At 52.0% G+C, this 23,513-nt stretch overlaps 2 protein-coding genes and 1 long non-coding RNA gene across 4 annotated transcripts in view; all 3 read right to left on the bottom strand.

The window, feature by feature from the left end:
• Positions 1-14,540, bottom strand: part of DMAP1 (DNA methyltransferase 1 associated protein 1) — a 30,697-nt gene extending 16,157 nt beyond the window's left edge. For both annotated transcript variants that reach the window (XM_032696810.1, XM_032696811.1), the window contains exons 1-8: positions 14,474-14,540; positions 13,935-14,090; positions 11,124-11,215; positions 10,322-10,517; positions 5,862-6,020; positions 4,539-4,706; positions 3,383-3,568; positions 474-545 (exon numbers count right to left, since the gene is read on the bottom strand). In XM_032696810.1, the coding sequence (XP_032552701.1) occupies positions 474-545; positions 3,383-3,568; positions 4,539-4,706; positions 5,862-6,020; positions 10,322-10,517; positions 11,124-11,215; positions 13,935-14,036 (975 nt within the window). In that variant the 5' untranslated portion in view covers positions 14,037-14,090; positions 14,474-14,540. The remainder of the gene's footprint in view (positions 1-473; positions 546-3,382; positions 3,569-4,538; positions 4,707-5,861; positions 6,021-10,321; positions 10,518-11,123; positions 11,216-13,934; positions 14,091-14,473) is intronic.
• A 3,422-nt stretch (positions 14,541-17,962) lies between these two features.
• On the bottom strand, positions 17,963-18,703 carry LOC116791235. The gene is made up of 2 exons (XR_004358656.1): positions 18,529-18,703; positions 17,963-18,395 (listed from the first exon to the last, which is right to left on the bottom strand). It is a non-coding gene; the product is annotated as an uncharacterized LOC116791235 (long non-coding RNA).
• A 1,142-nt stretch (positions 18,704-19,845) lies between these two features.
• On the bottom strand, positions 19,846-23,461 carry LOC116791234 (Krueppel-like factor 2). Its single transcript, XM_032697035.1, has 3 exons — positions 23,287-23,461; positions 22,036-23,011; positions 19,846-21,211 (listed from the first exon to the last, which is right to left on the bottom strand). Exons 1-3 carry the CDS (start codon positions 23,377-23,379, stop codon positions 21,036-21,038), a joined length of 1,245 nt encoding a protein of 414 aa, XP_032552926.1. The 5' UTR covers positions 23,380-23,461; the 3' UTR covers positions 19,846-21,035.
• Positions 23,462-23,513: the final 52 nt, after the last annotated feature.

Raw genomic sequence — 23,513 nt, 5'->3', positions numbered from 1 at the left:
AGGCTAAAGATCATATGTGTTTATGTGCCTCTGTTTTTTTCAAGACACGACCTGAACATCCAGTTCTTAGAGACGATCTTAACTAGATGATCTTTAAGGTCCCTTTCAACTCAAACCACTCTGAAAGCACTTCTCAGCTATTGACATATGTCCTTTATGAGGCCTACTAGTTTTGGCTGTGAGCTCTGTTTGGACTGGACAGCTCCATTTGGGTCTGTCACACGTGTCTAACAGCAGAGCAGGCACACCAGCAACAAACACCAGCAAGTTCAGGTGCCTCCGCAAGGCGACGAGCTGCCTTTGACAGTGCCAGCATTCCAGGTCTCTGAGTCTCCACATTTATGGAATTCCTTTCTTATTTTAGAGGCAAGAACTTGACTTTCTTTAGCTATAAAAGGAGAACAGATGAGGAGAGAGACAAGCAGACTGAAAGACATTAACAGAGATCCCACGGGACCAGGACAGCAGCCTACCCTCTGGCTTCGCAGCGTGACACCTGCAGATTTGAAGTCAGGAAACTTGATGCCAGCAGTCTCGGGAACAGCCTGAAAGAAATCGAAACAGGATGTGTTGAGGGAGGAAACACAAGAAACACAAGATTTCATACAGAGACTATCTGAAGGGGAAACACTGTTTCCTATGACGGAGAACCACCTGCCACCCGCCACATGTCGGAGCTGAGGCAAGAGGAAAATCCCAAGCAATTCACTGAGAAAAATACTCCAGTTCAAGGTATCTTTGGAAAGCTCAAGCATTTTTGGTCAGTTGGTTTAAATGCACTGCTCTGCACAGACACTTATACCCATCCACACTGAAACCCTGACTCTAAATGGTATTCATGCACATTTGCCCAATATTATCCTTATCTAACTTAGACCCATTTCACTGATCAAAACAGCCCAGGACTTCCCTAAATCTTGGCTTTTGACTGCGAACTCTCTAAGGAATGAGCTGAGAAACCTCTGATCTGTACAGATATGAGCCCACTAATGAGGATGCAATGACTGGCCCCCTCCAGGGAAGCCTGCTGTTCATACATGTTTTGCCATTTGTCCACTCATTAGACAGTTTTCCTTCTTACTCACTTCACATTTTAAGCATAGCAGTAAAATGCAGCAAAATTCCAATGCTGTTGTTCCTAACACTATGGCATTTAGTTGCATTTCAACAAAATGGAAAGAAATAAAAAGTCTTTAAAAAGTCTGTGCTGCTGAGCAAAGCACAAGGTGAACAAACCTTTAAACTATTAAATCAGGCTATCTAGAGGGCCCTGTGCACTGAATGGGGTGGGGTCCCCTGAATGGGTAAACAATGCTCATGATTCAACCTAAGAATAGCCACAACCTCTGCAAAACACATGCACAACCATATTTTTCCAAAAGGAAGAGCCACCTCAAATCTCCCAGTTTCTCTAGAGACATCATTTGCCTTGCTGCTCCCACATTTCTCTGCAGAGAGGCCCTGCAGCTTGTTCTTTGTTTGTTCCAGACAGGGCTGAGACAAGCAGGGCTGCCCCAAGATCATAAGAGATGCTGAAATGCAGTGACTTGATTTCTAAAGTTCCCTGCCAATGACTCTCACATCTCTATCAGCTATCTCTGTGTCCTGGTCTTGAGGTGGCCAGGCATTAAGATTATTTCAGTTATCTGTTGTTGGTCAAATAAACAGAGGGCCCAGGAAGAGAGTCCTAAATAGGACCATGAAGGAAAAGGTATTCTCTAAGTACCAACAGGGCCCATGAACTTGCAGAGATCACTTTGATCTGTGGTAGGATATAGCCTTCCCTGCTCACATTATTAAGAGACAAACAAGGTTGCAATCAAAAACCAATCCTCTCTGTTTCCTTTGGATGAAGGCTGGCTGTCAGACTCCCCGAACTCTGCCCCTCAGCCTGTTGCTGAACATCCTGACAGAAGCAGTGAGGGTAAACCAGCGTCGTTGCCTCAGTTGAGCCCACTCCGCTCGGCACACAAGCAATTAAATGGGTTCTTTTGCCTCGTGTGCCTGTACAGCCTGTACATGCTGTAAACGCTTCAACCTCAATTGACTCTTTGGTAAATGATTTTCCTTTGTTGAAATGATGCTGATGCAGCTCCCTATTCAAATTCTTAGTTAAAATGCCATTTTTTTCTTAACATTTCCCGGCTATAGTTGGTAATTGACTCCTAATGGACTCTGTCATGGTTGAAATGATGCTAGTGCAACAACAGAAACTGCTTCTCTGCCCACCCTGGCGTGCCCATCCACTACGTGCCTGCAGACAGGCACCAGCCAACATTTAGGGGTGGACTCCCTTGCCTTGGCATCCTCAGCATCTTTCCAGCCCCATTCTCTAGCCCTCTTTTTTCATTACCACCATCAATGAACTGCTTTCTTTAGAAGGAGATATGTCAGCTATGGCTGAGCTTTCCCAGATGAACCCTCAAGGGAATCCAAGGCACGAGGTGCCCAGTGATACTATATTCATCACATAGCAGGGACACAACATACTGAAAGAGTGTTTTGAGGAAGTGGTGGCCATTAGGCACAGTTCAAGAAAAAACTGTCTAGCATTCACTACTTCTCTCCCCTCCCTGTATAGAACCTTTTGGAGAAAAGTGCTCTCTGTTCACAAGGTGAATGGACAGGAATTCCCAGGGACTCACTGGAAACATCTGAGATTTTTTAACAGCCCTTTCCTACTGAAAGTGCTGAATTTAGATCAGTCCATGCTGTCCTCCTCTTTCCAGAAAGGGAAACTGAGGTAGCATCAAATGTGAACTGAAACCTGTGTTCTGGACTCCTTAGACTTCAGCTCAGCTCAGGGAGAAATACCAATAGGTCCCAGAATACAAGAGTCCCACAGCAGGGCTGCTCTGATCGCAGCTGAGGATCAGGAGAGGGGCATGTACTGAACTTGGGGAGATGCTGCTGAGACTCAGGAGATGGGGAGGAGAGGAAAACTTGGACTAGAAAAAGAAGGCAGGTGAAAGACAATGGGTATGTGGGCCAATCCTACAGAGCAGTAACAGAATACACTTGGGAGAAGCAGGGAGATAGATGTTTCTCCTTGCCATGATGCATGAATGGCTGGCATCATTTCATCTCATTTCTCAGGGAAGGAAAGATAAACAGGACTTAAAGTAGCATTTTTCAAAGGGGAGAGAGACAGAGAGCACACCAGAGGACACTGACAATGGTTGTCTTACACTAATCTGCCTCCCAAAGACGCAACCAAAAAAACATCTGCCAGAAGGCAGCCAGCAGTTGTTCCCCCTGCCCAAAAAGGGTCTGATCCCTGTAGGGTTGCTGAAGAAAAACACATCACCCAGCCAGAGCATAAACAGGGGAAATTAAAAAAAAAAAAAAAAAAAAAAGAAGGAAAAAAGAGAGAAGTGTTTACAGGCTTCTCTGTCTCCTTCTTCTGTGGCAGCTTCTTCTTGGGAGCCTTGCGCTCGGCACGCCTCTGCTCAGTGGTGGTGTCAGCAGCTGTGATGAGCTTCTGCAGATCTTGGGTTCTCTTTTCTCTCTCTTTCTTCCTGGTTTCAATTTTGCGGAGCTCCTGGATGAGGTATTCTTCTTCTGCCACCTGCAGACCAGAGAACGACAAGGCAATCAGAGAGCAGAGGAAGCCTGGCAAGTCAAGGGGGCCATCTACCGATTACAGTTGTGCCCCAGGCCAGCCTGGGAATGATTTTATACTCCTGCTTACACATTTTGGACTTGTAGAGCACATTATGCTCCATAACCTTACCCTGCGTCCATGGCAATGCCACTCTACAATCTGGCAGGTGCTGTATCACAACATCCATGATGCTCCCTACATCAGCATCCATAAATGACTAATCCCATCTCCAAAGAGACCAAGAGCACAGACAGATGGATAAAAAAGTCCAAATACGCCATAGCTGCAAAATGCAGCATTGTGAAAAGCTGGCTTCCCTTCCCAGACACAGCAAACTGAACCTAGAGCAGCTATGCCTAGTACTGACACCTGTCAATGAGGAAGGCACAAGCAGAGTAATTACACGCATGAACTTGTCCGTAGAGGGAACTACTAACTGAAAAGGATGCTCTCCCCCAGCCTTTGGGGACCATACAGTTTCTTAACCTTTAAACTGTGGGACTACTACATAGCTTCAATAAAGAGGAGAACTAAACATATAGATTTACAGGTTTTGATGTTTTCTGGCAAGACTTTTTCTCTCAAGGAAATAATTCTCTCCTCACGAGATTCTGGGACTCATGAGGGCATTGATCTGAGAATTTGCTTCTATCCAGAGGACTAGTCCAATAAGTGTCACTGACAAGGTCCTGGCAGTTACCAGAGACCATAACTCTGCTCACATAGCCCTTTCTCCTGTGTAGTCAGATTTCTCAGTTATTGTCCTTTTATACCCCTTAAATTGACATTAATCCAACAACAAAAGCAGTACTCAGGTATTGCTCTTTTGCTGTCCAGCCTTTCTTTTCCTTTCCCACCCTCTGGCCCATATCATGCACCTACTGACTCAACTTACAAATATTTTGGAGGAGTGATGCTCTCTTGCCCAAGTTACCTGCTCTGGTGTCCTATTGTAAAGCCTTTCCAGTTGCTCCTTCCTTCGTCTCTCATGGCCAGCATCAAAGACTGGGATTTTCAGGTCTGTGCCTGGAGCTGCACGAATATTAGCCAGCTTGGCACAAATGTGGTAATATCGTTCCTTCAGGTCCTCCACTGATCTTTTCTGTGGAAGACATCACAGGAAGTACATCATTATGGAAGTACCAAACAAAACCTTGTGCAGTAGCCACTCAAGGACCACTGGCTGAAGGATGTCAGATACAATACAAGACACAATGCCTGGGAGCAAGACCAGCAGGAAGTTTTGCCACTGCTGGAGGAACGACAGGGAAGGAGGAGTTTCTCAGTGAGCTGTGTGAATTAACTGTCATGGGTTCACAGCTACTGCTTTAAAAACACCACTCAAAGGGTCCAACAATTCCACTGCAGGCTTAGAGACAACACAGCAGTGGAGTACCCCCAGATAAAAGGATGCAAAGAGAGTAGAGAGGAGAAAACCTTCCAGCAGGAAACTGCAACAAATGCACAGGAGGTCTCTGAGTTGCTCCAGACAATGGTCATTCAAGCCACAACCAAGATGGTATCAGCTGCAACAATTCACTGCCCATCATCACAGAGCCTGAGCTGTGTTCCATTACTACAAGCACCAAGGGTGTCTGGGCTGCCCAGCTGGGCAGACTCTTGTTAGTTCATTTTGCTAGAGGCTCTTCATGTGAGCATTTCAGAGGGCAAGAAAAAGCTCCAGCATTTGGAGCTGTTCTGTACAAGTCACATCTTCCCCTACGTCACCAGGAAGCATGGAACCAGTAGTCCATAGGACATTTAAGATTATGACACCAGGGTTGCATTTCCAGACCACTGATGGTCCCTGTTTCACAGCAGAGATGGTGGAAACCCCCACCAGGTCAGACCATAAATCAGGAGCAGTACCAGGGAAAGTCCCAATCCCCAGCATTCGTTAGCAGACTCTTCTCCAAGGGCCTAGGCTGGAATCCAAAACACCTAGCCTACTCAGCTAAACAAACTCCCCAGCTGCCTTACCTTCAAGGAACAACGAGCTGTTCTCCTGGCAGGTGCAAACCTTCTAACTTTCTAATAAAACACAACAGGGAATGAGCACAAGTCACAGTGGATTTAATTACAAACAAAGCAAGCAGCAATGCCCTGTGCTGGAAATTCAATATTCCTTGCTGCCAATAATCCATTATTTTCCCCTAATGAAGTTGATACAAAGGGTAATTTGGTCTTTTAAGTGCAGAAAGCCCTGCACATGCCATAGCAGCAGGTTTCTAGGAGCACCCTGGCCCCCAGGACTCACCTTGAACTGCTGGTGATCGTAGCGGTCGTGAATGACCACGAAGCGCAGATCAAAGCGCCGAGCCAGGTCAAAGAGGTGGTCTGTCTCAGCTTTGGTCCACGCATCGTCGTGGAGATACATCTGGTACTCCTGCTCCGAGTAGACAGGTACCTGCACTGTCTGTGTAGAGAAAAGAAAACCACGGTAGCTCTCCTGCGGCACTGCCCTCCTCGGTGCCAGCTGGTAAGGGCCGGGATTACCTGAGCCAAGAACATGAGCACGGCACTGACAGGAAGGGGCTGCCATGACCCTGAGCAACGAGTCCTCAGGGTAGGAAACATGACGAGCAGGCAGAGGACTTGATATGGAGCCCCATAAACATGGGGCCATAAACATGACATTCTGGGGAGCCAACCAGGAACTACAACCTGGAAGGTTGAAACCAATTTCAGGTTGCTGACACAGGCAGAGGTCAGCAAGCCACATCCTGACTATAGGTTTCAAAATTATCAGGCCAACACGACAGTGAAACCAAGGTTCAGCCAGCCTCCCTGCATTCCTCCCATACAGCAACATCAATACCTTGGCGTAAACTGCTCTGACAGTTGACTCTTTTCTTGGGTTGGGACACACTCACTTGTACGGGATGAACAGGAAAGGCAAGGAGCAGTAGTGCCCAGCCTTTCGCACACCTTCTGCTTTGATACTCAACTGCTCCTTTCATGTTCTGTGCAGACAGCACCAGGAAGATCTGAATTGCTGAGTACTGTACAAGTGAGGGCCATAAACTTGGTAAACAACTTTGTCTCTCTTCCTCATCCACCCTTTCTCCAGCAGAGCCACAGGGCCAAACAACAGTCCAATTCTCAGTGTCCCAAGGTGCCTAAAAGGCCAAGCCCACACCACTGTCCTCAGCCTGGAACTGCTCTGCAAGGGCTCTATCCAGAACACAAGTATCACGTGAGTACTAAAGGAACAGTAAAAATACTTAGTATATTAGGGGAAACCCTAGCATGTGGTAAAGCAAAAGTGTAAACAAGCCTGTGCTTCCCCCCCTTACCCCCTCCCACCACTCCTGTGGTAAAACTTTGCTCAGCCTGAGGAGATCCTGCCTCCACAAGAAAACATGGTGTGCATGTGAGCAGCACATGTGCTTCAACACCTCTACAGCCCCATGGCCTACACCAGGAAAGTTACGCTCATGAACGTCTCTGAGGAGCATTTCTGAGCCTCCAAATAACAGCCTCTTCAGGTCTACTGCTGTTCTTCCCTCACTTAGACACAAGAAGCCCAAAGCATATCTCTTGGGGATGCACTGCAACTCAACCTTCAAGCCCCACTTCCACCAGGAGCAATGTGCCATCCTACCAGACACTGTAAGGATGTCCCATGCACATCATGAAACAAAGTAATTTCTCGAGTAGCACACACACATGAGAAGAGCAAGCATGGCCCTCTGCGGTGGATGGAAGGGAAGGTGGCAGACGCCTCACCAGACAAGAGTGCAACAAGAGCAAAGACTCTTCCATAACACTTCCTCAGCCCCCACTAATGGCTGCTTAGGTGAGAAGTGAGAAGGTGGAAACAGATGGAAAGCTTGAGCCCACCATGGGATGACTACACGTTCGAATGCAATGTGACCATGAGAAGGCAAATATGACTCCCAGAGAGGGATTTCCAGCAGAAACCAGCAGTGTTTCAGTTGCACAACAAGAATACTGGTAGGAATACCAACTACAACACTACTGATCCCTGGTCAGGAAAGATGAACTGAAGTGGAAACAAGTAGAGAGAAGAGCAACGAGGATGAAAAATGGGGTGGAGAGCTTGTCTTCCCACAGCAGACTGGAAGAGAAAGCAGCCTTGCAAAGGAAGTGTGGAAGGGAATCTGCAGACTTCAAGTATGCGAGATGAAACGAAAGGAACATCCCTGGGAAGAAAAGAACAACTGAAATAAGAACAAAAGAAACTGACTTGCAAAGAAATGCCAATTTAACATGGAAAATTTAACCTGGAAATGAAATGGAGCAGAGACAGTCTGGAACAGCTTCCCAAGGAAGCACAGGGGCAGGAAAAGCCAAGTGCTTTTCAAAAGGAACTTGATCAGTTTATGAAAGGGACTGGACGGTGGCAGGACCCAAAAGAGCCAAGAGGAGGATTCAATGGCCCAGAAAACCTCTCTCAGTCCAACATTTTACACTATAAACTCACACAGTGATGAGCATTAAACTAGCTGAAACTGCTCAGGATCCTGGAGCCATGAGACAGTTCTGTAAAAAAACATCAGCACAATGCCTAGTAGTGGTGAAAAGACAAAGTGAACAGTAAGAATGATGAGGGAAATAGAGAAACACAGCCCACGTACAAACCCACCATGCTTTCATAAGTGAAACACTCACTCCTAGTCCACCCATTTCAAAAGAAAGGATATTTGAGAACAACGAGGGTGAGACAGTGCACAGGAGGGCATGTCAAATTACAGAAAACACAGTACACAGCAAGGACCATTTACTACGTTATGTAACACAAGATCTCAGAGGCACTAAATGAAACCTCAAGGCAGCAGTTTGAAATGAGCAGAAGAAAGCACCATTGCACACCACACAAAATTAACCTGAAGAACTCATTACCATGGGATATTCAAAGAGCAGCTTTCTGCCCTGAACATACCTAGCAAGAATTATTAAACACAAATTCCAAGTTAAGAAATCCTTAAGCCAAAGACCACAAGAAGCTAGGAAAAAATATATTTGCCCCATTCTCATGCTCTTTCTCTAAGCCTTTACTGATGGTAGCCAGAAAAAGAATATCAGCTGAGACAGGGCTTTGCTCTAACACCAGGAAAGCTGCTTTCATACTTCTATTTCACACCCTGAAACAAGGCTCCGTGTACACGGTGAAACCCAAGCTTACATTTTGGATCTCACAATGAAGAGGAGGGATTTGGTTTGGAGACTGGAAGCACAGACAAAAGGGAAGCAACTGAGCAGTGACTCAGGAGCTGGGTTAAGTAGCTTGAGCGACCAACAGGACAGACTACACAGGAAAATAGCCTCATGCCAAGGGGAGTGAGAGATTCAGGCAAAGCTATCAAGTATGAGAGAAAGAACCCACTAAAGAGTCTGGAAAACTAAATAAAATTCCCCTAACACAGCAAATATCTGCAAAACTCTTCATCTTGCCTTCGACCTTCTTAACTACAGAACCACAAGGGTAACAACTTGGTCCTAGTATTATGTGATTGTGCAGATGGCAGAGGTCTGTACCACTAATCTAAAGGTTACAGCCTTGCTGAAGGCTCTTCTGTCTGTCAATTCACAGTACCTGATAAAGTTAAGGAAACGAGAATTGTATAATTACAACACCCATGTGTGGCCTCCTCTGATAAACTCAGTTGAACTCAGCCAAAGCCAGTTGCAGCAGTAAAGTCTTGGAGACAATTAGCCTCACAAAGTTTCACTCAGACAGCTAGGTAGGTGCCTTGACTAAGTGAGTCATACTTCAGACTTCCACCCCAGACATCAGAGAAGAGATACCACAGGAGGCTCTTACCAATGTCCCAGCAAGAGGAAAAGCATCAGTCAGAGCTTGAGCCTTCTAACATATAAGGTCAACCAACCACTTAACTCTGCAGGAAGCCAAGCTTTGTTAGAGCTGATGCTCTGTGGGTTACAAACTTAAAATATTGTATACGGTTACACACAAGCAGAGCTTTTGTGGAATCATGTTAGCACATGCTTTTTTTTACCCTTTCAGATTTGCATCATGAAGGGAGTTAAATTACATTATGGAGGCACCCTAACTCCTTCCTAACTTTGGAGGTCCTGGCTTTGAAGTATAAATCTTGATGTACTTTTCTTTGTGCATAGACATGAAAGGTCCAGCCACTCAAAGCAGATACATCTGGGACAAAAGACAGCAGGAGATTACAACAACACATTGTGACAATTTAATATAAGATGCAAAGAACAGGGTACTGCACCACACTGATACCACAAGAGCAATTTCAGAGGGAACACAACGTAATTCAGCATCTGTGCTGGAATCTGGCCAAAAGGTTGCAAGCCAGCTTTTTGGCAATTTTTTTCATACTGGGAAAAATAACAAGACTTATGACTTTAATGTCTCACTCAGAATAGAATATCTTTGAGTACCCTGAGGCTGTAATCAGGGGGAGGATGTTGGTCAGGAACTGAGAGAGATGGTAGAGTGCCTCCTCACCAAATCAGTGACTGCACACCTGAAACACAGGGGGCTCCAGCAAGCTCTGACCACACATGGAGCCCATTTCCCTTGAATGATTTGGAGTCTGTGGTCACATGGCTGCAGGCCATGCTGCAATTTAAAATGCAATTACCAAACCTAACACAGCCTTCACTTGTTGAAAGAACCAACTTCCTCTCTGGACAGTCAAGAAGCTGACTGAAGGGTATTTTCCAGCTGCTATTTATATGCTTTTGTTTGAAAGTGCTCCCACTTACTTTATTGAACCTGGCAAAAGGGTAGTCCTTCCCTTCCTCTGCTGCTCTCCTCCAGTGGTAGAACATTGCTCCGTCTTTCCTGGCTGGATTGGTGAAAGGCATCCACTTCCAAGGCCGGACTTTCTTGGACCCCAGTTTTGCTTTGACTGTTCGATAACCCTGAGTTGTATCACTTGGCAGCAGCGGAGGTGCATCCCTGTGGTGGAGAAAAGTGTTGGCTTGATGAGGAGCAAGGAGTGGCCCGAGAGAAACCCAAAGAGATTTCAGATTCAGAGTGGAATCTGCCACCACAATGTTTAAGGTGGGAAAACCCAAGTTAAGGCTTTATTCCAAGTTCTGCACTTCCCAGACTGCAATGCTTTCCTCATCAGAGGACAGAATACACAGCACAGATGGGTTTGACAGAACCATCTGAAAAATAAACTGTGCAAGAGACCTCTGAGGCAAGGGCACAATCCATAACAAATAATAAATACAGGCTGCAGAACTCTTTTTGCAGAAATAAAAGTGGATAGTGTTCCCAGTTGAGACCGAGAGAATTAGAAACAGAGGGTAAGAACACTGCACTAGACTATTGTGCTTGTATCTAATTCCTTTCCTACATCAAGCAAACCCCTCAAATTTAGAAGAGAGAAGACAGACACTCCCCATGACTGTCTTAGGGAAGGGCACAAGCATGGGCCAAGCACAAAAGGGGAATCAATCTGGGAAGAGAGACTGCGCCTGGTTTCAAGAGGACACTGCCCTGCCACCAAAAGCCCAGGCCACCCCACAACTTGCACAGATGACCATAAGCTCTTACTTCTTGTCAGAATAGAGAAGTGCATAAACTTCTCGGTGCATTCCTTCTGGCCTCTTAAACGTCAACGTCTCTGAGGATTTCTTGGATTTTTTCTGAAACAAAAGAACTGCATTTTAGACTGAGAAGTAGCAATTCCTGAAGGAACATTAAACTATATAACCTGGTGTCCTGTGATGGTTTTTAATTTTATCTGGGTTTAGACACCTTGAATTTCTCCAGGAAAGTGCCTGTTCCTGGTGGAAGACACTGACAGACAAAATGTTCCCACTTTCAGCGATAGCACTCACCAGTACTCAGACACTTGCTGTTGCTGATAACACACTTAAATTCCAAGCTGAACATCTGGATGTAGTTTTCAGGGGCTGGTGCAACAAGTCTTTTCTTTCTAGGTAAGCACTAGGTCCTCATACAGAGGTATTAATGCATTTAATTAAGTGCTTCTCTACCTTTTAGAGAAGATAATAAGAAATGTCTTCCCAGCCCCTCTTAGTCTTTGTCTCTTTGTTCTGCAGCACCTTCAGTTTTTACCAGCTGTGATCAAGCCCTTGCAGCAGCCCCTCGGCAAAACTACCTGTACCACCTACAAAAACTCTCCAGTCCCAACTCAGCTCTCCCATTTATACAGCAAACAATTGGTTTTTTACATAGTTTCTTCATACAAGGAATTCAGGGTACACGACTCAATCTGGCCCCTACCTTGTCAGAACTGATGGTTTCTAAGATACAGTTCAACTCACACCACACATACAACTTTATGAGATCATCGGCTTCAGGTTCAGGTAGATACAGTAACAGCCACACTAAGAAGTTACACTTTATTTAAGTGGGACAAATTTACTGAGCATTTGGTCTCACTGTACCATCTCTATAATCGTAGTCACGTCACTACTATTACATACTTGTTTACCAGATCACCACCAACTTTCAAATCAGAATATTTTTCTGATAAAACTAACACTGTATCATAAATTGTGTTAAATCCACACAGTCACCTTTATCAAGCAAATTCAAGATCCCATTGAAAAAACAATAACCTGTCAGCTTGGACTACAACTACTTTCCATAAAACTTCATGACAGACATGCATTATATCAGCACCTTTTCATCCCTAATCAAACACCTCTCTCCTGGTGTGTCCATCACTTTGCCCAGGAGCAATGTAAGGCCAACCCAGGCACTTACCCATGGGTCACCACACACCCTGTTTGAAGACAGCCTTCTGGAATCCCCCCAAAGTTCCCAGATTTATTAAAAGTTAATATCAGCAGGCCAGAGAGCAGCTCACCCAGCTCTTTAGGAGTTGAGAACAAATTAGTTGGTCCTGCTGATTTAAATCTTTTTATGCCTAGTAATTTTTATTTAACATTCTCAGTCACTAATGGACTGGAAAGTACTTCACGGTTCTCTCCTGATTTCAAGACATCAATCTGCTTCTTTTCTAATTGAAAGCAGATCTATTTCCTGAGCAAGTGCTGCACTGTTATCAGCAACTATGTGCTCTCCACGTGATAACAGCTCATACCTTGGGTTGGGCTTAGTTTCTGTACTTTGTAGAAATTCAGAATGTTTCACTCAGGCGGCATCAAGTGGCCTCCTGCATTCCTCCCAAAATCTCTCACTGCATCTCCCCTTCCTCTCTCTCTCTCCATTACAGTAAATCTGAGGAGAGATCTTATTCTCTGCTCCAAAAAGAAAGGCACCAGTGCTCCTTCAGCTCTCTGCTGGTCAACAGACAAACACATTTAAATCAAAGAACCCACAACCCCGAGCACTCAGTGGCAACACCCCAAGCTGAACCCAGACAACGAGCTGCTAACCACCACAGCTGATAACTGGGCATTTTACATTTCAGTCTTTAAATGACTGAAACTCATGGGTTTTCCATCACCCTAATGATCCTGTGTGTCCTACCCCTAACAAGGCAGCCATGAAAGCACAGTGCTTCTCCTCAGAGACAAACCTTCCAGTGGAGGCAAACAATGACAGCCAGGAAGTGCTTTAGGGATGGGGTGGTTGCCTATGCTTAGCTTTGTTTTGATTTTTTTTTTCCCAAACAAACACACAGACTTGACTTCAAACCAGACCATCTCTGTACCAGAGGGCTCCTGGCGATTTCATCTCCCTGGGCTCACTTCCAAACACCTCCACAGCTCATAAACACTCGGGAATGGGCCTTCCCAACACCTTGCAAAACATGGGACACCCAAGACCTTGCCTGAATTTAAAATACAGAAGGCAACAAGATAACATAGCATATTACCACACAGAACTCATCAAAGGACATCTCACAGCCTTAACAGAGTTTACTAACTTGCCCACATTCCCAGGTAACACATCCCAGTTGTCCCAAAGCCCAGCCACACACCTTCCCCACACAGGGAATGCTCCCTCGGTTGGAAGACATTTACCATTAACTCAGACAATGTTTTCTCTCTTCTAAAGCAGGACTGTGTTATATTATTTCCATCTGCCTGGGGAGGTTAGATGGTAAACACACTTGGCAAAATGGGAATTTTAGCGACAGCTGAAAATGTCCTAGGGCCAGGCCCATCTTACCAGGACACCACTTACACAGCTCCAGCTTAAATCTCACACCAAGTCCCACAGCACAGTTAACTAAGAACACCGGGAACCCAAGACTGGGGCCCTCCAGACGTTTCCTGACACTCCTAGAAAGCACAACTATAAATGGACTATGGTAGGAACACACTTTATTCCACCCTTTTTCCCGATATTCACCCCAAACACCACACACAAGGTCGGTCAGTGCCCACAAAACACGCAGCAGCCCCTCGGGACACTGCAGTTCACCTTATCCGAGTTGATGATGTCCTTCTTGTTGATGGTGCCCGTGTTCTCCGACTCCACGCCTCCCAGCTCCAGGATGTCCCGTACATCTGCCCCCGTCGCCATCTCTCCGCCTGCCCTCTGGCCTTCTCTGCGCCGTCCTGTCCGTCCCCTCCAGCTCTGGGAGGGCGGGAAACCGGGGGTCCGGGGTTAACTCCTTCGGGGGCACCGCGGGCGCACACAGACACGCGCGTGTGTGTGTGCATACCCGTACCCGCACGTATATCCGCTCACACACACGCCTACATGTGCACACACACACTCACACGCGCAGCTCCACATAGACACACACCCCCCTCAGCCGCCTCCCATCCCCCCGCCAGGCCCAACAACGGGGCCTTGCACCCGGCGGGTCCCGGGGGCTGCGCGCGCCGCGGCCGCGGCCCGCGGCCCCGCGGCGGGGTCCCGGGGAGCCTGCGGGAGGGCGGGGAGGACTCGGCGCGCCCCGAGCGGCCGCGGCCGCGCCGCCCCGAGCGGGCCCCGAGCGGGCCCCGCGCACCCACCGGCGCCGGCTCCGCGGCCACCGGGACGTGCGACCGCCGCGGCGGCCCGGCCAGCGCCGCTTCCGCTCCCGCCAACGGGCGCCCGGAAGTGCCCGGAGCGCTTTGAGGGACGCACCGCGCGGGGGCGAGCGCGGAGGGACGCGGGTTCGAGACCCACTCTCGGCAAGTCGCGGCCGCCCCGGACCGGGATCGCCCGCGCTGCCTCCCCCGCGGCCGCACCGGGACCCACCCGGGGCCCGGCAGCTCTGGCTCCGCTCGGGGCGCAAAGCTCGCTGCGGGCGGGGCTCGCTCCCGCGCCAGGAGGTGGCAGCACAGCCGCGCCCCAGCGGCGGCTCCGAGCGCGGCCCGCGGGGAAGGGTCGCCCCGTGTGCGCTCCTTGCTCCCCCCCTCACCCTCGGCCAGGGGTGCCCGTTCGCTCGGGGCCTCTGTGACGGGGGCCCCGGGGCTGAGCCCAGTTTTCCACAGAGCTCTCCAAGAGTTTTCCCGACTCCTTTCCCGCAGCTCTGCCCCGTGCCGCTGTCCCCGCCCGCCGTGCCGGGTGCCAGCCCGGTGCCAACACCGCATGGTGCGCTCGGCATGCTCGGCCTGGCTTCGTGTTCCAGGCCGTGCGCTCCTCGCCCTCCCGCTCCTCGCTCCACAGTGGCCGCGCTCACCTGGGGCAGCCAGGAGTGAAAGTCTTATTGATAAGACTGTCCCGTTTCCTCTTGGCTGTGGGGGGAAAGAGATGGCAGAATGGGAAGGGGGGAGGAAACAGCGGTGAAGGGCCAGGAGGGACTTCAGAGCCATCATCAGGGTTGCCTGGCAGAAGTTTGCCTGAAGCAGGTGGTTTCAGCGCAGGGCAGAGATGCACGGGGATCTGCCAGCCACCTTGGATAGCCCAGGAGAGGAGATGTCTCTGGGGGAATCTCTTCTCCTGTGCAGCCCTGGGATGAGCTGAACCCTGCTGTGATGGGGTGACTCTTGCGTGGAGTCCCCCAGTGCCAGCCAGGCTGTGCTGAAGTTCCCACCATTCCCATCCTGCTGACAATCCCTTCCCACGGAGACTGGCATGTTACCTCTGCATCAGGGCCCAGTCAGTGCCAGTGTGCCACAATGGGAACTGGTAGCACCCCCAGAGTACCATCTGTTGTCCCCAGTGTTTTAACTCCTTTTCTGCTGCCTTCCACACTGCCAAGGATGTCCTTTAGCATCTTGGCTCTTCCACAAGGAAGAGCTGATCCTGAGGTTTCTCCTGTACTGCCTATTTTCCCTCAGCTCTGCTTCATCCACCCAAGCCCTCCTCCATCACTTTGTGTGGCCATTCCCAATAATTTCTAGCACATTTCCTTGTTTCCTTGCCACAAATGACCTGGAGGTGGGGTCCACACTCCCCCAAGACCAGAAGAGTCTTTTTGCCACTTGCTGGCGGGTCGTTCACAGTCTATTCATGTTGTTAAACAGCACTTACAGAAAACAAAACCAGTCCCAACAATAAAAACCAGGGACAGATGGCCATTCAGTGTCTGTTTTTTGATTATATCCCCTCCTTGTAGGCCAGACCTGCTCAAGCCCTATCCCAGCAGGACTCTGCCTCAGTGCTCAATGATCAACTCTCTCCTCTTCCACAAACAGCCTGCGGCACTTTTGAGCTCATTTCCCCAGAGCAGCAGCTTTTTGATGTCATGAATGGTGGAGATTGTGGGCAGCTGTGACCATGGGTGTCACTTCAAGACTATGTCCCACCAGGAGCTGTATGGACCTACAGGTGAAACACATTAGCTGGTGCTTTTGCTAACCTGGTCATCAGTGGAGTGATTAGCACTGCTTCAAGGGGACCTGGAGTTGTTGCCTCTGGCCACTGCATCCCAGAGCTTTGCCTTCAAAGAGCAAAGAGACATGGCTGGAGACCTCAGTCAGCCTGCACGTACCTGGTCCATCCTTGAGAGTCCTGCACTGGGACATGTGCCCAGATCTGTCACCTTCCTGGAGCACCAGGGTCCTGCCTAGCCAGGGCACAGGGAGAGCCCGGGGAATGCAGCAAGTCAGGGAAAACCAGCAATGCTGAGGAGCCCAGCGGTTCTGTGCTCTGGGGCTTTGGCATCACTGCAACACCATCACCCACCTCCAGCTGTCCTGGATGCCAGGGATGTCTAGAGTACCAAGCCAGAAGATCTGACCGTCACCCAGCAGCCGGGGGAGAGATGTCCCCCCACATTCAGCCCTGGCAGGAAGGCAGCACTGGCCCCCTCCAGGCCAGCTCCTCACCCACCTCGTGCCCTTTACCCATGCCCTGGCTGCCATGTATGACCAAAGGTGGCCCCAGGCCAGAGGTGTGCGTGCCTCCAGACCAGGGCTCAGGGTGTGCATGTCTCCCAGCCTGGCACCAGCGGAGGAGGACAAGTGCAAACACTGTGACCAGTGGGGCGGGAGGAGGTTATCTGGGGCCCGGCAGTGGAAAAACTCTCAGTGTATGACTAAGGCACGACAGCGCCAGGTGTGGGTCCAGGCAGGGCAAGTGAGCCGGGAAGTTATCGCTTCCCCGTGGGTTCAGGTGCCTGAAGCCAAATGTTTCCTAAGGGTGCGGTGACAGCCACAGCCCCGTTATCGTGGCGCCTGGCCCACCCCAAGCGGCACGAATGCAGGGGCAGACGGCTGGACCTTCCCCCCATGGCAGGGGTGGGACCCTTCCCACTACCCTTCCGATAGGAGACATGAGCATACTTCAGCAGGGACGCCTTGGCCCTGGGGAACCTCATGTTATGGTGAGGAACGGTCTGTGTCATCCCCTCCAAGCACCCCCAAACTCTCCCTCCCACCCTGGAGCACCCAGGCTCCATCCTATAGCACTCTTGCCCCAACTCTGTGCTGTCCCCGTGGACAGCAGCATCCCCGGGGTCAAATGCTGGGTAAGGAGCCCTCTCAGATCTGCAACACTCCTCCCTACAGACCTACAACCCTGGGCCAGCTCTGCGTGACCCGTTGGCTGCAGCATGGGGGATCCCCATGAGCTGGGTCATCCCCAGAGGACTGAAACTCACTTGAGCTCCTCTTTAACTTACCTTCAGCTTTGAAACCCCCAGGGCCCCAGCCCAGCTGGCAGGTGACTGCATGGTGCCAGGCCATGCTGTGGCCATGACTCACCTTTCTGCTGGAAGGTGTTTCTCCATGCCTTGCTGCTTTCTTTCCCCATTTGCCTCCTCTCTGTGCCAGGTCACACCCCAAAAAACATGGTGCTATTCTTTACGAGTTACAAAGGGGTCAGGGACCTCTGCACAGTTTCCAGGGTCCTTTTAGCCAGGAGATGACCAAGGTGGGAAAGGGAGGGAGAGATATGGCCCAGGGCTTTCCAGCTGACTGTGGGTGCACATGCAGGGATTGCACCCCAGCCATGCCTCCCTTGGTGCTGCTGAAGGTGTTTTCCTGCTGCCCTCATCACTTTGCAGGGCAGGTTTTGCTGGGGACAGGACTGGGCTCTCTCCTCCAATGGAGAGTGTATCTTAGCCCAGGCAATTGGAAGAGGGTGTTTTTTATTAACAACAAATTAACCATAATTGCCTTTTCCACTGCAGCCACTCCTCCCCCAGGTGAGGTTCCCAGCCATGCCAGCCCATTTGACTGCCGTGCCCCATCCAGTGCCTGATGGAGTGCCTTGCCCTAGGCACAAGGGAGCAAACCTGGAGGAGCTCTGCTTGGAGAAGAAGCCAAAGCACCTTCCCCTGCTCTTGCCTCCACGTAAGGTAGTGGCAGCAGAGCCGGACCTCACTCCTGCCCTGGCACAGCGATGATGAAAGGCGAGGAAGAACTGGTTTGTGCTCTGATCTCAGAGCCGAGGCTCAAAACAGCCACGAACCGTCACTCCAGTTCCCAAGATGCTTAGGGAGGACAGGACAGCAGAGCCAGCCTTTCCAGTGGGACAGGATGGTTGGAGAAATTCATCGTTCCCCTGGAAATAAAAATAATAATCATAATAAAAACACAAAGCCAGAGATTACTTGTACGCACACAAACACACAGGCACGCACTCTCCCCATCTGGCTTTGCCAGCCTGACTCATCGCTAATTCAAACAGCCCACACCTTTCCCTCTCCCTCCATGTGACGTTTTTAACGAGTCTCTGGGGAAGAGGCAGAAGTTTTGTCCCAGCTACAGCACTGGTGTTGTACTTGTCATTGGGTCCTGGGAGTCCCAGGAACAAGACGTACCCAGTACCTCATCACAGGCCACATGTGTCCCAGCACTGTCAACCCCACACAGGCACCTTTGAGAAAGTGGGGCAAGCAGAGGGTGGAGGCAGCAGTGGAAAGGACAAGTGATTGAGCCTGATGGATCTGTGACACCTGTGGATGCAGCCCCATGGTCCCAATCTCAGGCCTGCAGGCAAAACATGACATCCCAAGCTGCTGTCACCCTGCCTGGAGTCACCCATGCTTTTGTACCCACTCAAGGGCAGACCACAAAGCCAGGCGCCGGGCCCAGGACAGAGCCCAACACCAAAACATTAGCCACCTCTCAGCGGGACATCAGCCCTGCTCTGCCATTCCCATTTCAGCAGGACAGAGGGGGATCAGCCCAGCCCATGTTGGCAGCACAGCTACATCCCATTTCCACTTGCAGGGCAAGGAGCCTCAGGGCATCCCCCAGCCCTGGCCAGCTGGCAGGTTGTGGCGGTAAGCACAGAAGGAGCCACCACCACCACCACCCTGGGCCAGGGCACCACACAGCCTGCCTCTAAGTGTGCTCCCTGCACTGCCAGCATGGTGTCAGGTCTGGACAAGTCCCAGCCTTCACAAGGATGCGTGCATCACAGGTAATCAGCTGTGGGAGGGAGGGATGGAGCCAGACCTGCTTGCTGAGCTCGGGACCTGCCAGCATGCTTGTGCTGAGTCACCACCTATTAACGCAGGGAAACCTCAGCACCTGAACCCCACCAAGCTGCCAGGCCATCCCCAGGACGGCAGAGACAGCACACAGGACCAGGCAGCTGACACTGACCTCCCTCCCAGTTGTGACCACAAGGTCAGTACTACAGAGCTCCCACTGCAGGGGACAGCAGGACAGGACAGCTCAGGAAGGAGACAGGACCAGCAAGGCTCCCAGTACAGTTTCGGCTGCCATTCCCCTTGGAGATGACTCACCGCAGGACCAGTCACACCATCCCGGTGCCGCAATTGCCCCATCTGCAGATTAGGGAAACTGAGGCACGGGGAAGTGGGGTGACTCAAGAGTTGTTGCACAGGAGATGCTGCTCAGATGCCGAGGCTTGGGCGTTCCCCATTGATCCTCCACAGCTAACTTAAGCAGAAATGAACATCGATGTAAATATTTACTGACAAACAAGCCCAGCCTCACCCTCTCTTCTTAGAAGAAACCTTTAAAGTAAACTCTCCTGGCTCTTTCATGTTTACATCTTGTTTATTTTTATACAGCAGATCACAATATTTCAACAGTTTGCATATAAAGAAAAGTAACATTTCAGAGTGCAAGAGACCTAACGTGCCCAAGCAGAGAAATGTTAATTAACAATATACACAGACGGGAACAGTGCACTTCCCAAAGCTGAGACTCATCTGTGTTCCCAGCTGGAAGAAAAAAATATATTAAAAAAACCAGAAACATTATATATTACTGCTTTGTTTAATTTACAACTTGCTTTGCAGAAGCTGCACATAAAAAGACTCATTTTCTTTTGAGCTTTTTTTTTCCCCCTCTACAAAAGTTTCAAGTATAGCAGAGACCTGGGCATTCATAGCTGGACTCACTGTCCTTTACACACTAAATTTAAAAAAGCAGCATGGGGAAGGCAGCTACAGCAGTACCTGGTGTCATCCTGAGGGGAAGAACAAGACAAATTAAAGCAAACAAGAGACGGGAGAGACCATTTTAGGCTCCTGAGTGGAAAACTGTGGGAATGGCCAGGACTAGACTGCCTGGCGGGGTCCCAAGCTGGTGACGGGAGCATCCCCGCTCCCTGTGCAAGGTGATGCTGTGCTGCCGACCCCTGCAAACCTTTATAGCCACGAGCCAGTCAAGTCCCACCCTCACCCCATCCACTCCGGGCTTCTGGGTCAGGAGGTTTGTTCTGATGGCCACAACCGAGAAGACCGGCAACCCATTTCCCAGCACCACAACCCACGCACCCAACGGGCACAGGTCTCCAGCCAAAACACAGCCAGAGTCAGCCACCACAGTCCCCGGAGCCAGGGGGGCACCAGAATTTGGGGGAAATAAGGTTAAGCTGATGCCAAATACAAGCCAGGAGCTCTGGGGACAGATCCCTGATGCACCAGCCCCCCCCCCTCCACTCACCAGGTACCTGCTGGGGGGGGGACCCTCCAGGCATGGGGAACTGAGTGGTGATGCCTGGGCAGGTGTTTCTTGTAGCTCTGATCCCCATATACATCCCAAAGCAGCCCTTCCCCACCACTTGGCTGGGCCCAGCTCTCACAGGAGCAGGAGAAAACTAGTTATCAACTACAAGCAGAGAGGGCTGGGTGGTCAGGCTGCTCCCCAGGGCCATCCCTGGCCCGACGCTATTTACACCGTGAGCTGGCTCTGGGGACACTGAGTCCGGCCGTGGCCCCGCTCACATGTGCCGCTTCATGTGGAGGGCGAGGTGGTCGGAGCGGGAGAAAGCCCGCTCGCAGAGGTGGCACTGGAAGGGCCGGTGCCCCGTGTGCTTGCGGTAGTGGCGGGTCAGCTCATCGGAGCGGGCAAATTTCCAGCCACAGCCTTCCCAGGTGCAGTGGTAGGGCTTCTCGCCTGCAGAGGAGAGGGGGTGTCAGTGGGCTTATAGGCTCCCATGTGTCCCTGTGCCTTCAGCCCTGTGCTACCCTGCCCAGCATCCCCATCCTTAGGAGAAGGGGAGCCCTGCTGCAAACTCGCCTCCTACGCACCTCCGCCTGCCCCACTTTTCTTCTGTCCTCCATCTCCCTGCCCTTTCCCATGTGCCTGACACGGGGTCCATCCCTTGGGCATCCCTTTCCCATTGCAGCACCCCTCCATGTGCCCCTGCCCCACTTCAAACTTTGGGTGTTCCCCTTTTTGTCCCTGCTATGGGGCAGCACCTTGTGCCATGTCCCAGCTCGACCAGGAGGTCTCACCATACACCCCAGTCTGTCTCCCTGCTCTGTTTGCCCCTAGCCCAGGTGAGGGGCTTCTCCATGTGCCCCCAAGCCCTGCGTCCTCAGGCAACCCTAAACCCCAGGGCCAGCAAGTGGGGGTGGTCTTGCTGTGTGCCTTGGTCCCTGTGTGTCCCTGCCCAGCCCCACCACAGGGTTTTTTCTGAGCACTCTCGGGGCCATCCCCACTTGCTCCCTGTCCCAACCACAGAATCCCTCTATGCAGCCCCACGCCAATTGCGGAGTAGCTCTGGGTGGGGTGCCCCCACACAGCCCCATCACGGTGAACCCACCATGCACCCCCGACAGACCACGGGGGTCTTCTCCACTCGCCCCCCCGCCCATTCCCCGACGCCCCTTCACACGCCCGGAATCACGTTGGAACGTGCTCGCGGGTCTCACCGTGTGCCCCGGTAACCCCACCCGGGACCCTCTGTGCGTGTCCCCGCCCCGGCACGCCCTTACCCGTGTGGGTCCGCATGTGCGCCTTGAGATGGGAGCTCTTGGTGTAGGTCTTGCCGCAGCCCGGGTATTCACAGTTGTGCGTGGCCGTTCGCTTGCGCGCCCACGAGCGGCGGCCGCGCTTGGGCTTGCAGTCCTCGGGGGCGGCCCCGGCCGGAAAGTAATCCAGGACCGGGGAGTTGGGCGGCGTGACCAGCAGCCCGGGCAGCCCCGCCGGGCCCGGCCCCGGCCCCTTCAGGGGCTCCCTGAAAACACTGAAGTGTCCATGAAACTGCGGCGGCGGTTGGGGGGCGAAGTGGGGTGCATAGCGGTGCGGGGCCACGGCGTAGTGGGGCGGCAGGTCGGCCAGGAGGTGGGGATCGGCGCCAGGCAGCGGCTCCTCGGGGGGCCCCAGGCGCCCGTGGGCGAAGCCCGGGTAGGGCAGCGGCGGCCCCGGCACCGGTCCCGGCCCGGGACACGGCGCCACGCGTGGCTTGTGCTCGCCGCCGCCCGGCCCCAGATACTCGGCGGAGGGCATCCCCAGCATGCAGGCGCGCTCCTCCGGCTGCTCCTTCTTGATGCGGGGCCCGAAGGGCTGAGGGGGATCCAGAGGCACTGGGCGGGCTAGGGCCGGGTGGAGGGGCTGGTGGTGATGGGGGTGGGGGTGGTGTGGGGGGCCGCCGGGCACCCGCAACTCCGTGTATTCTCTGCGCTGCAGGTCGTAGTGGCCGGGCAGGTCCGGAGTGAGCAGCTCGGCCACGTAGCTGTGACCCTGGCCCTCGGGGTAAGGCGCTTGGAACTTGCCCGGCGTGGAGTACGAGCCGTCGCTGTCGTAGGTGGTGCCGCAACTCTCGGGGGTCTCGGGCAGGGGGTAGTTGGGGCCGGTCGGCGCCTGCCCGCCGCTGCTGGTGTGCGCCAGGATGAAGTCCAAGTCCACGAACTTGCCCAGGTCGTCCTCCTCCCGCTTGACGGCAGCGGGGCCATCCTGCTGTAGCATCCTCTGCGGGGAAATGAGGCGTCAGGACCGGCGGGGCGACGGTTGCGGCGGCACCCGCCGCCCCAACACCGCGGCCCGCGCCTCCCGCTCGGGGCGGCGGCTCCCCCCAACCCGTCCGACGGGTCGGCACCGCTCCGGCTGAGCCGCGCCGCCCCCGGGGCGCCCTCCGACGGCGGGAGAGTGGGCACACCCCCTCCCCAAGCCAGGCCGAGCCCCAGCCCGGGACGCTCTGCCCCGTAACCCCTCTCGCCGCCCCCTCCCCGCTGCCAGGTGCTTACATTGAGCATGTCGGCGGGCCGCTCCTCCAGCGGCATCAGGCTGGCAAAAGTCGAGATAGAGGGCAGAGCGCTCTCGTCCACGGCCGCCGCCATGGCGGGCCGGGGCAGCGGGGCCGGGGCGGGCACGGGGAGCGCGGTGCGCGGACCCGGCACCGCTCCGCTCCCCGCGGCGGCAGCGCTGCTCTGCGCCGCCCCGCGCCCCTAAGCTGTTAACAGCATGGCTGCGC

Source organism: Chiroxiphia lanceolata, chromosome 9, assembly GCF_009829145.1.
Source record: "Chiroxiphia lanceolata isolate bChiLan1 chromosome 9, bChiLan1.pri, whole genome shotgun sequence".
Lineage (NCBI taxonomy): Eukaryota > Metazoa > Chordata > Aves > Passeriformes > Pipridae > Chiroxiphia > Chiroxiphia lanceolata.
The sequence above is the reverse complement of the archived record's forward strand: the minus strand, read 5'-3'. Positions and strand labels throughout refer to the sequence as shown.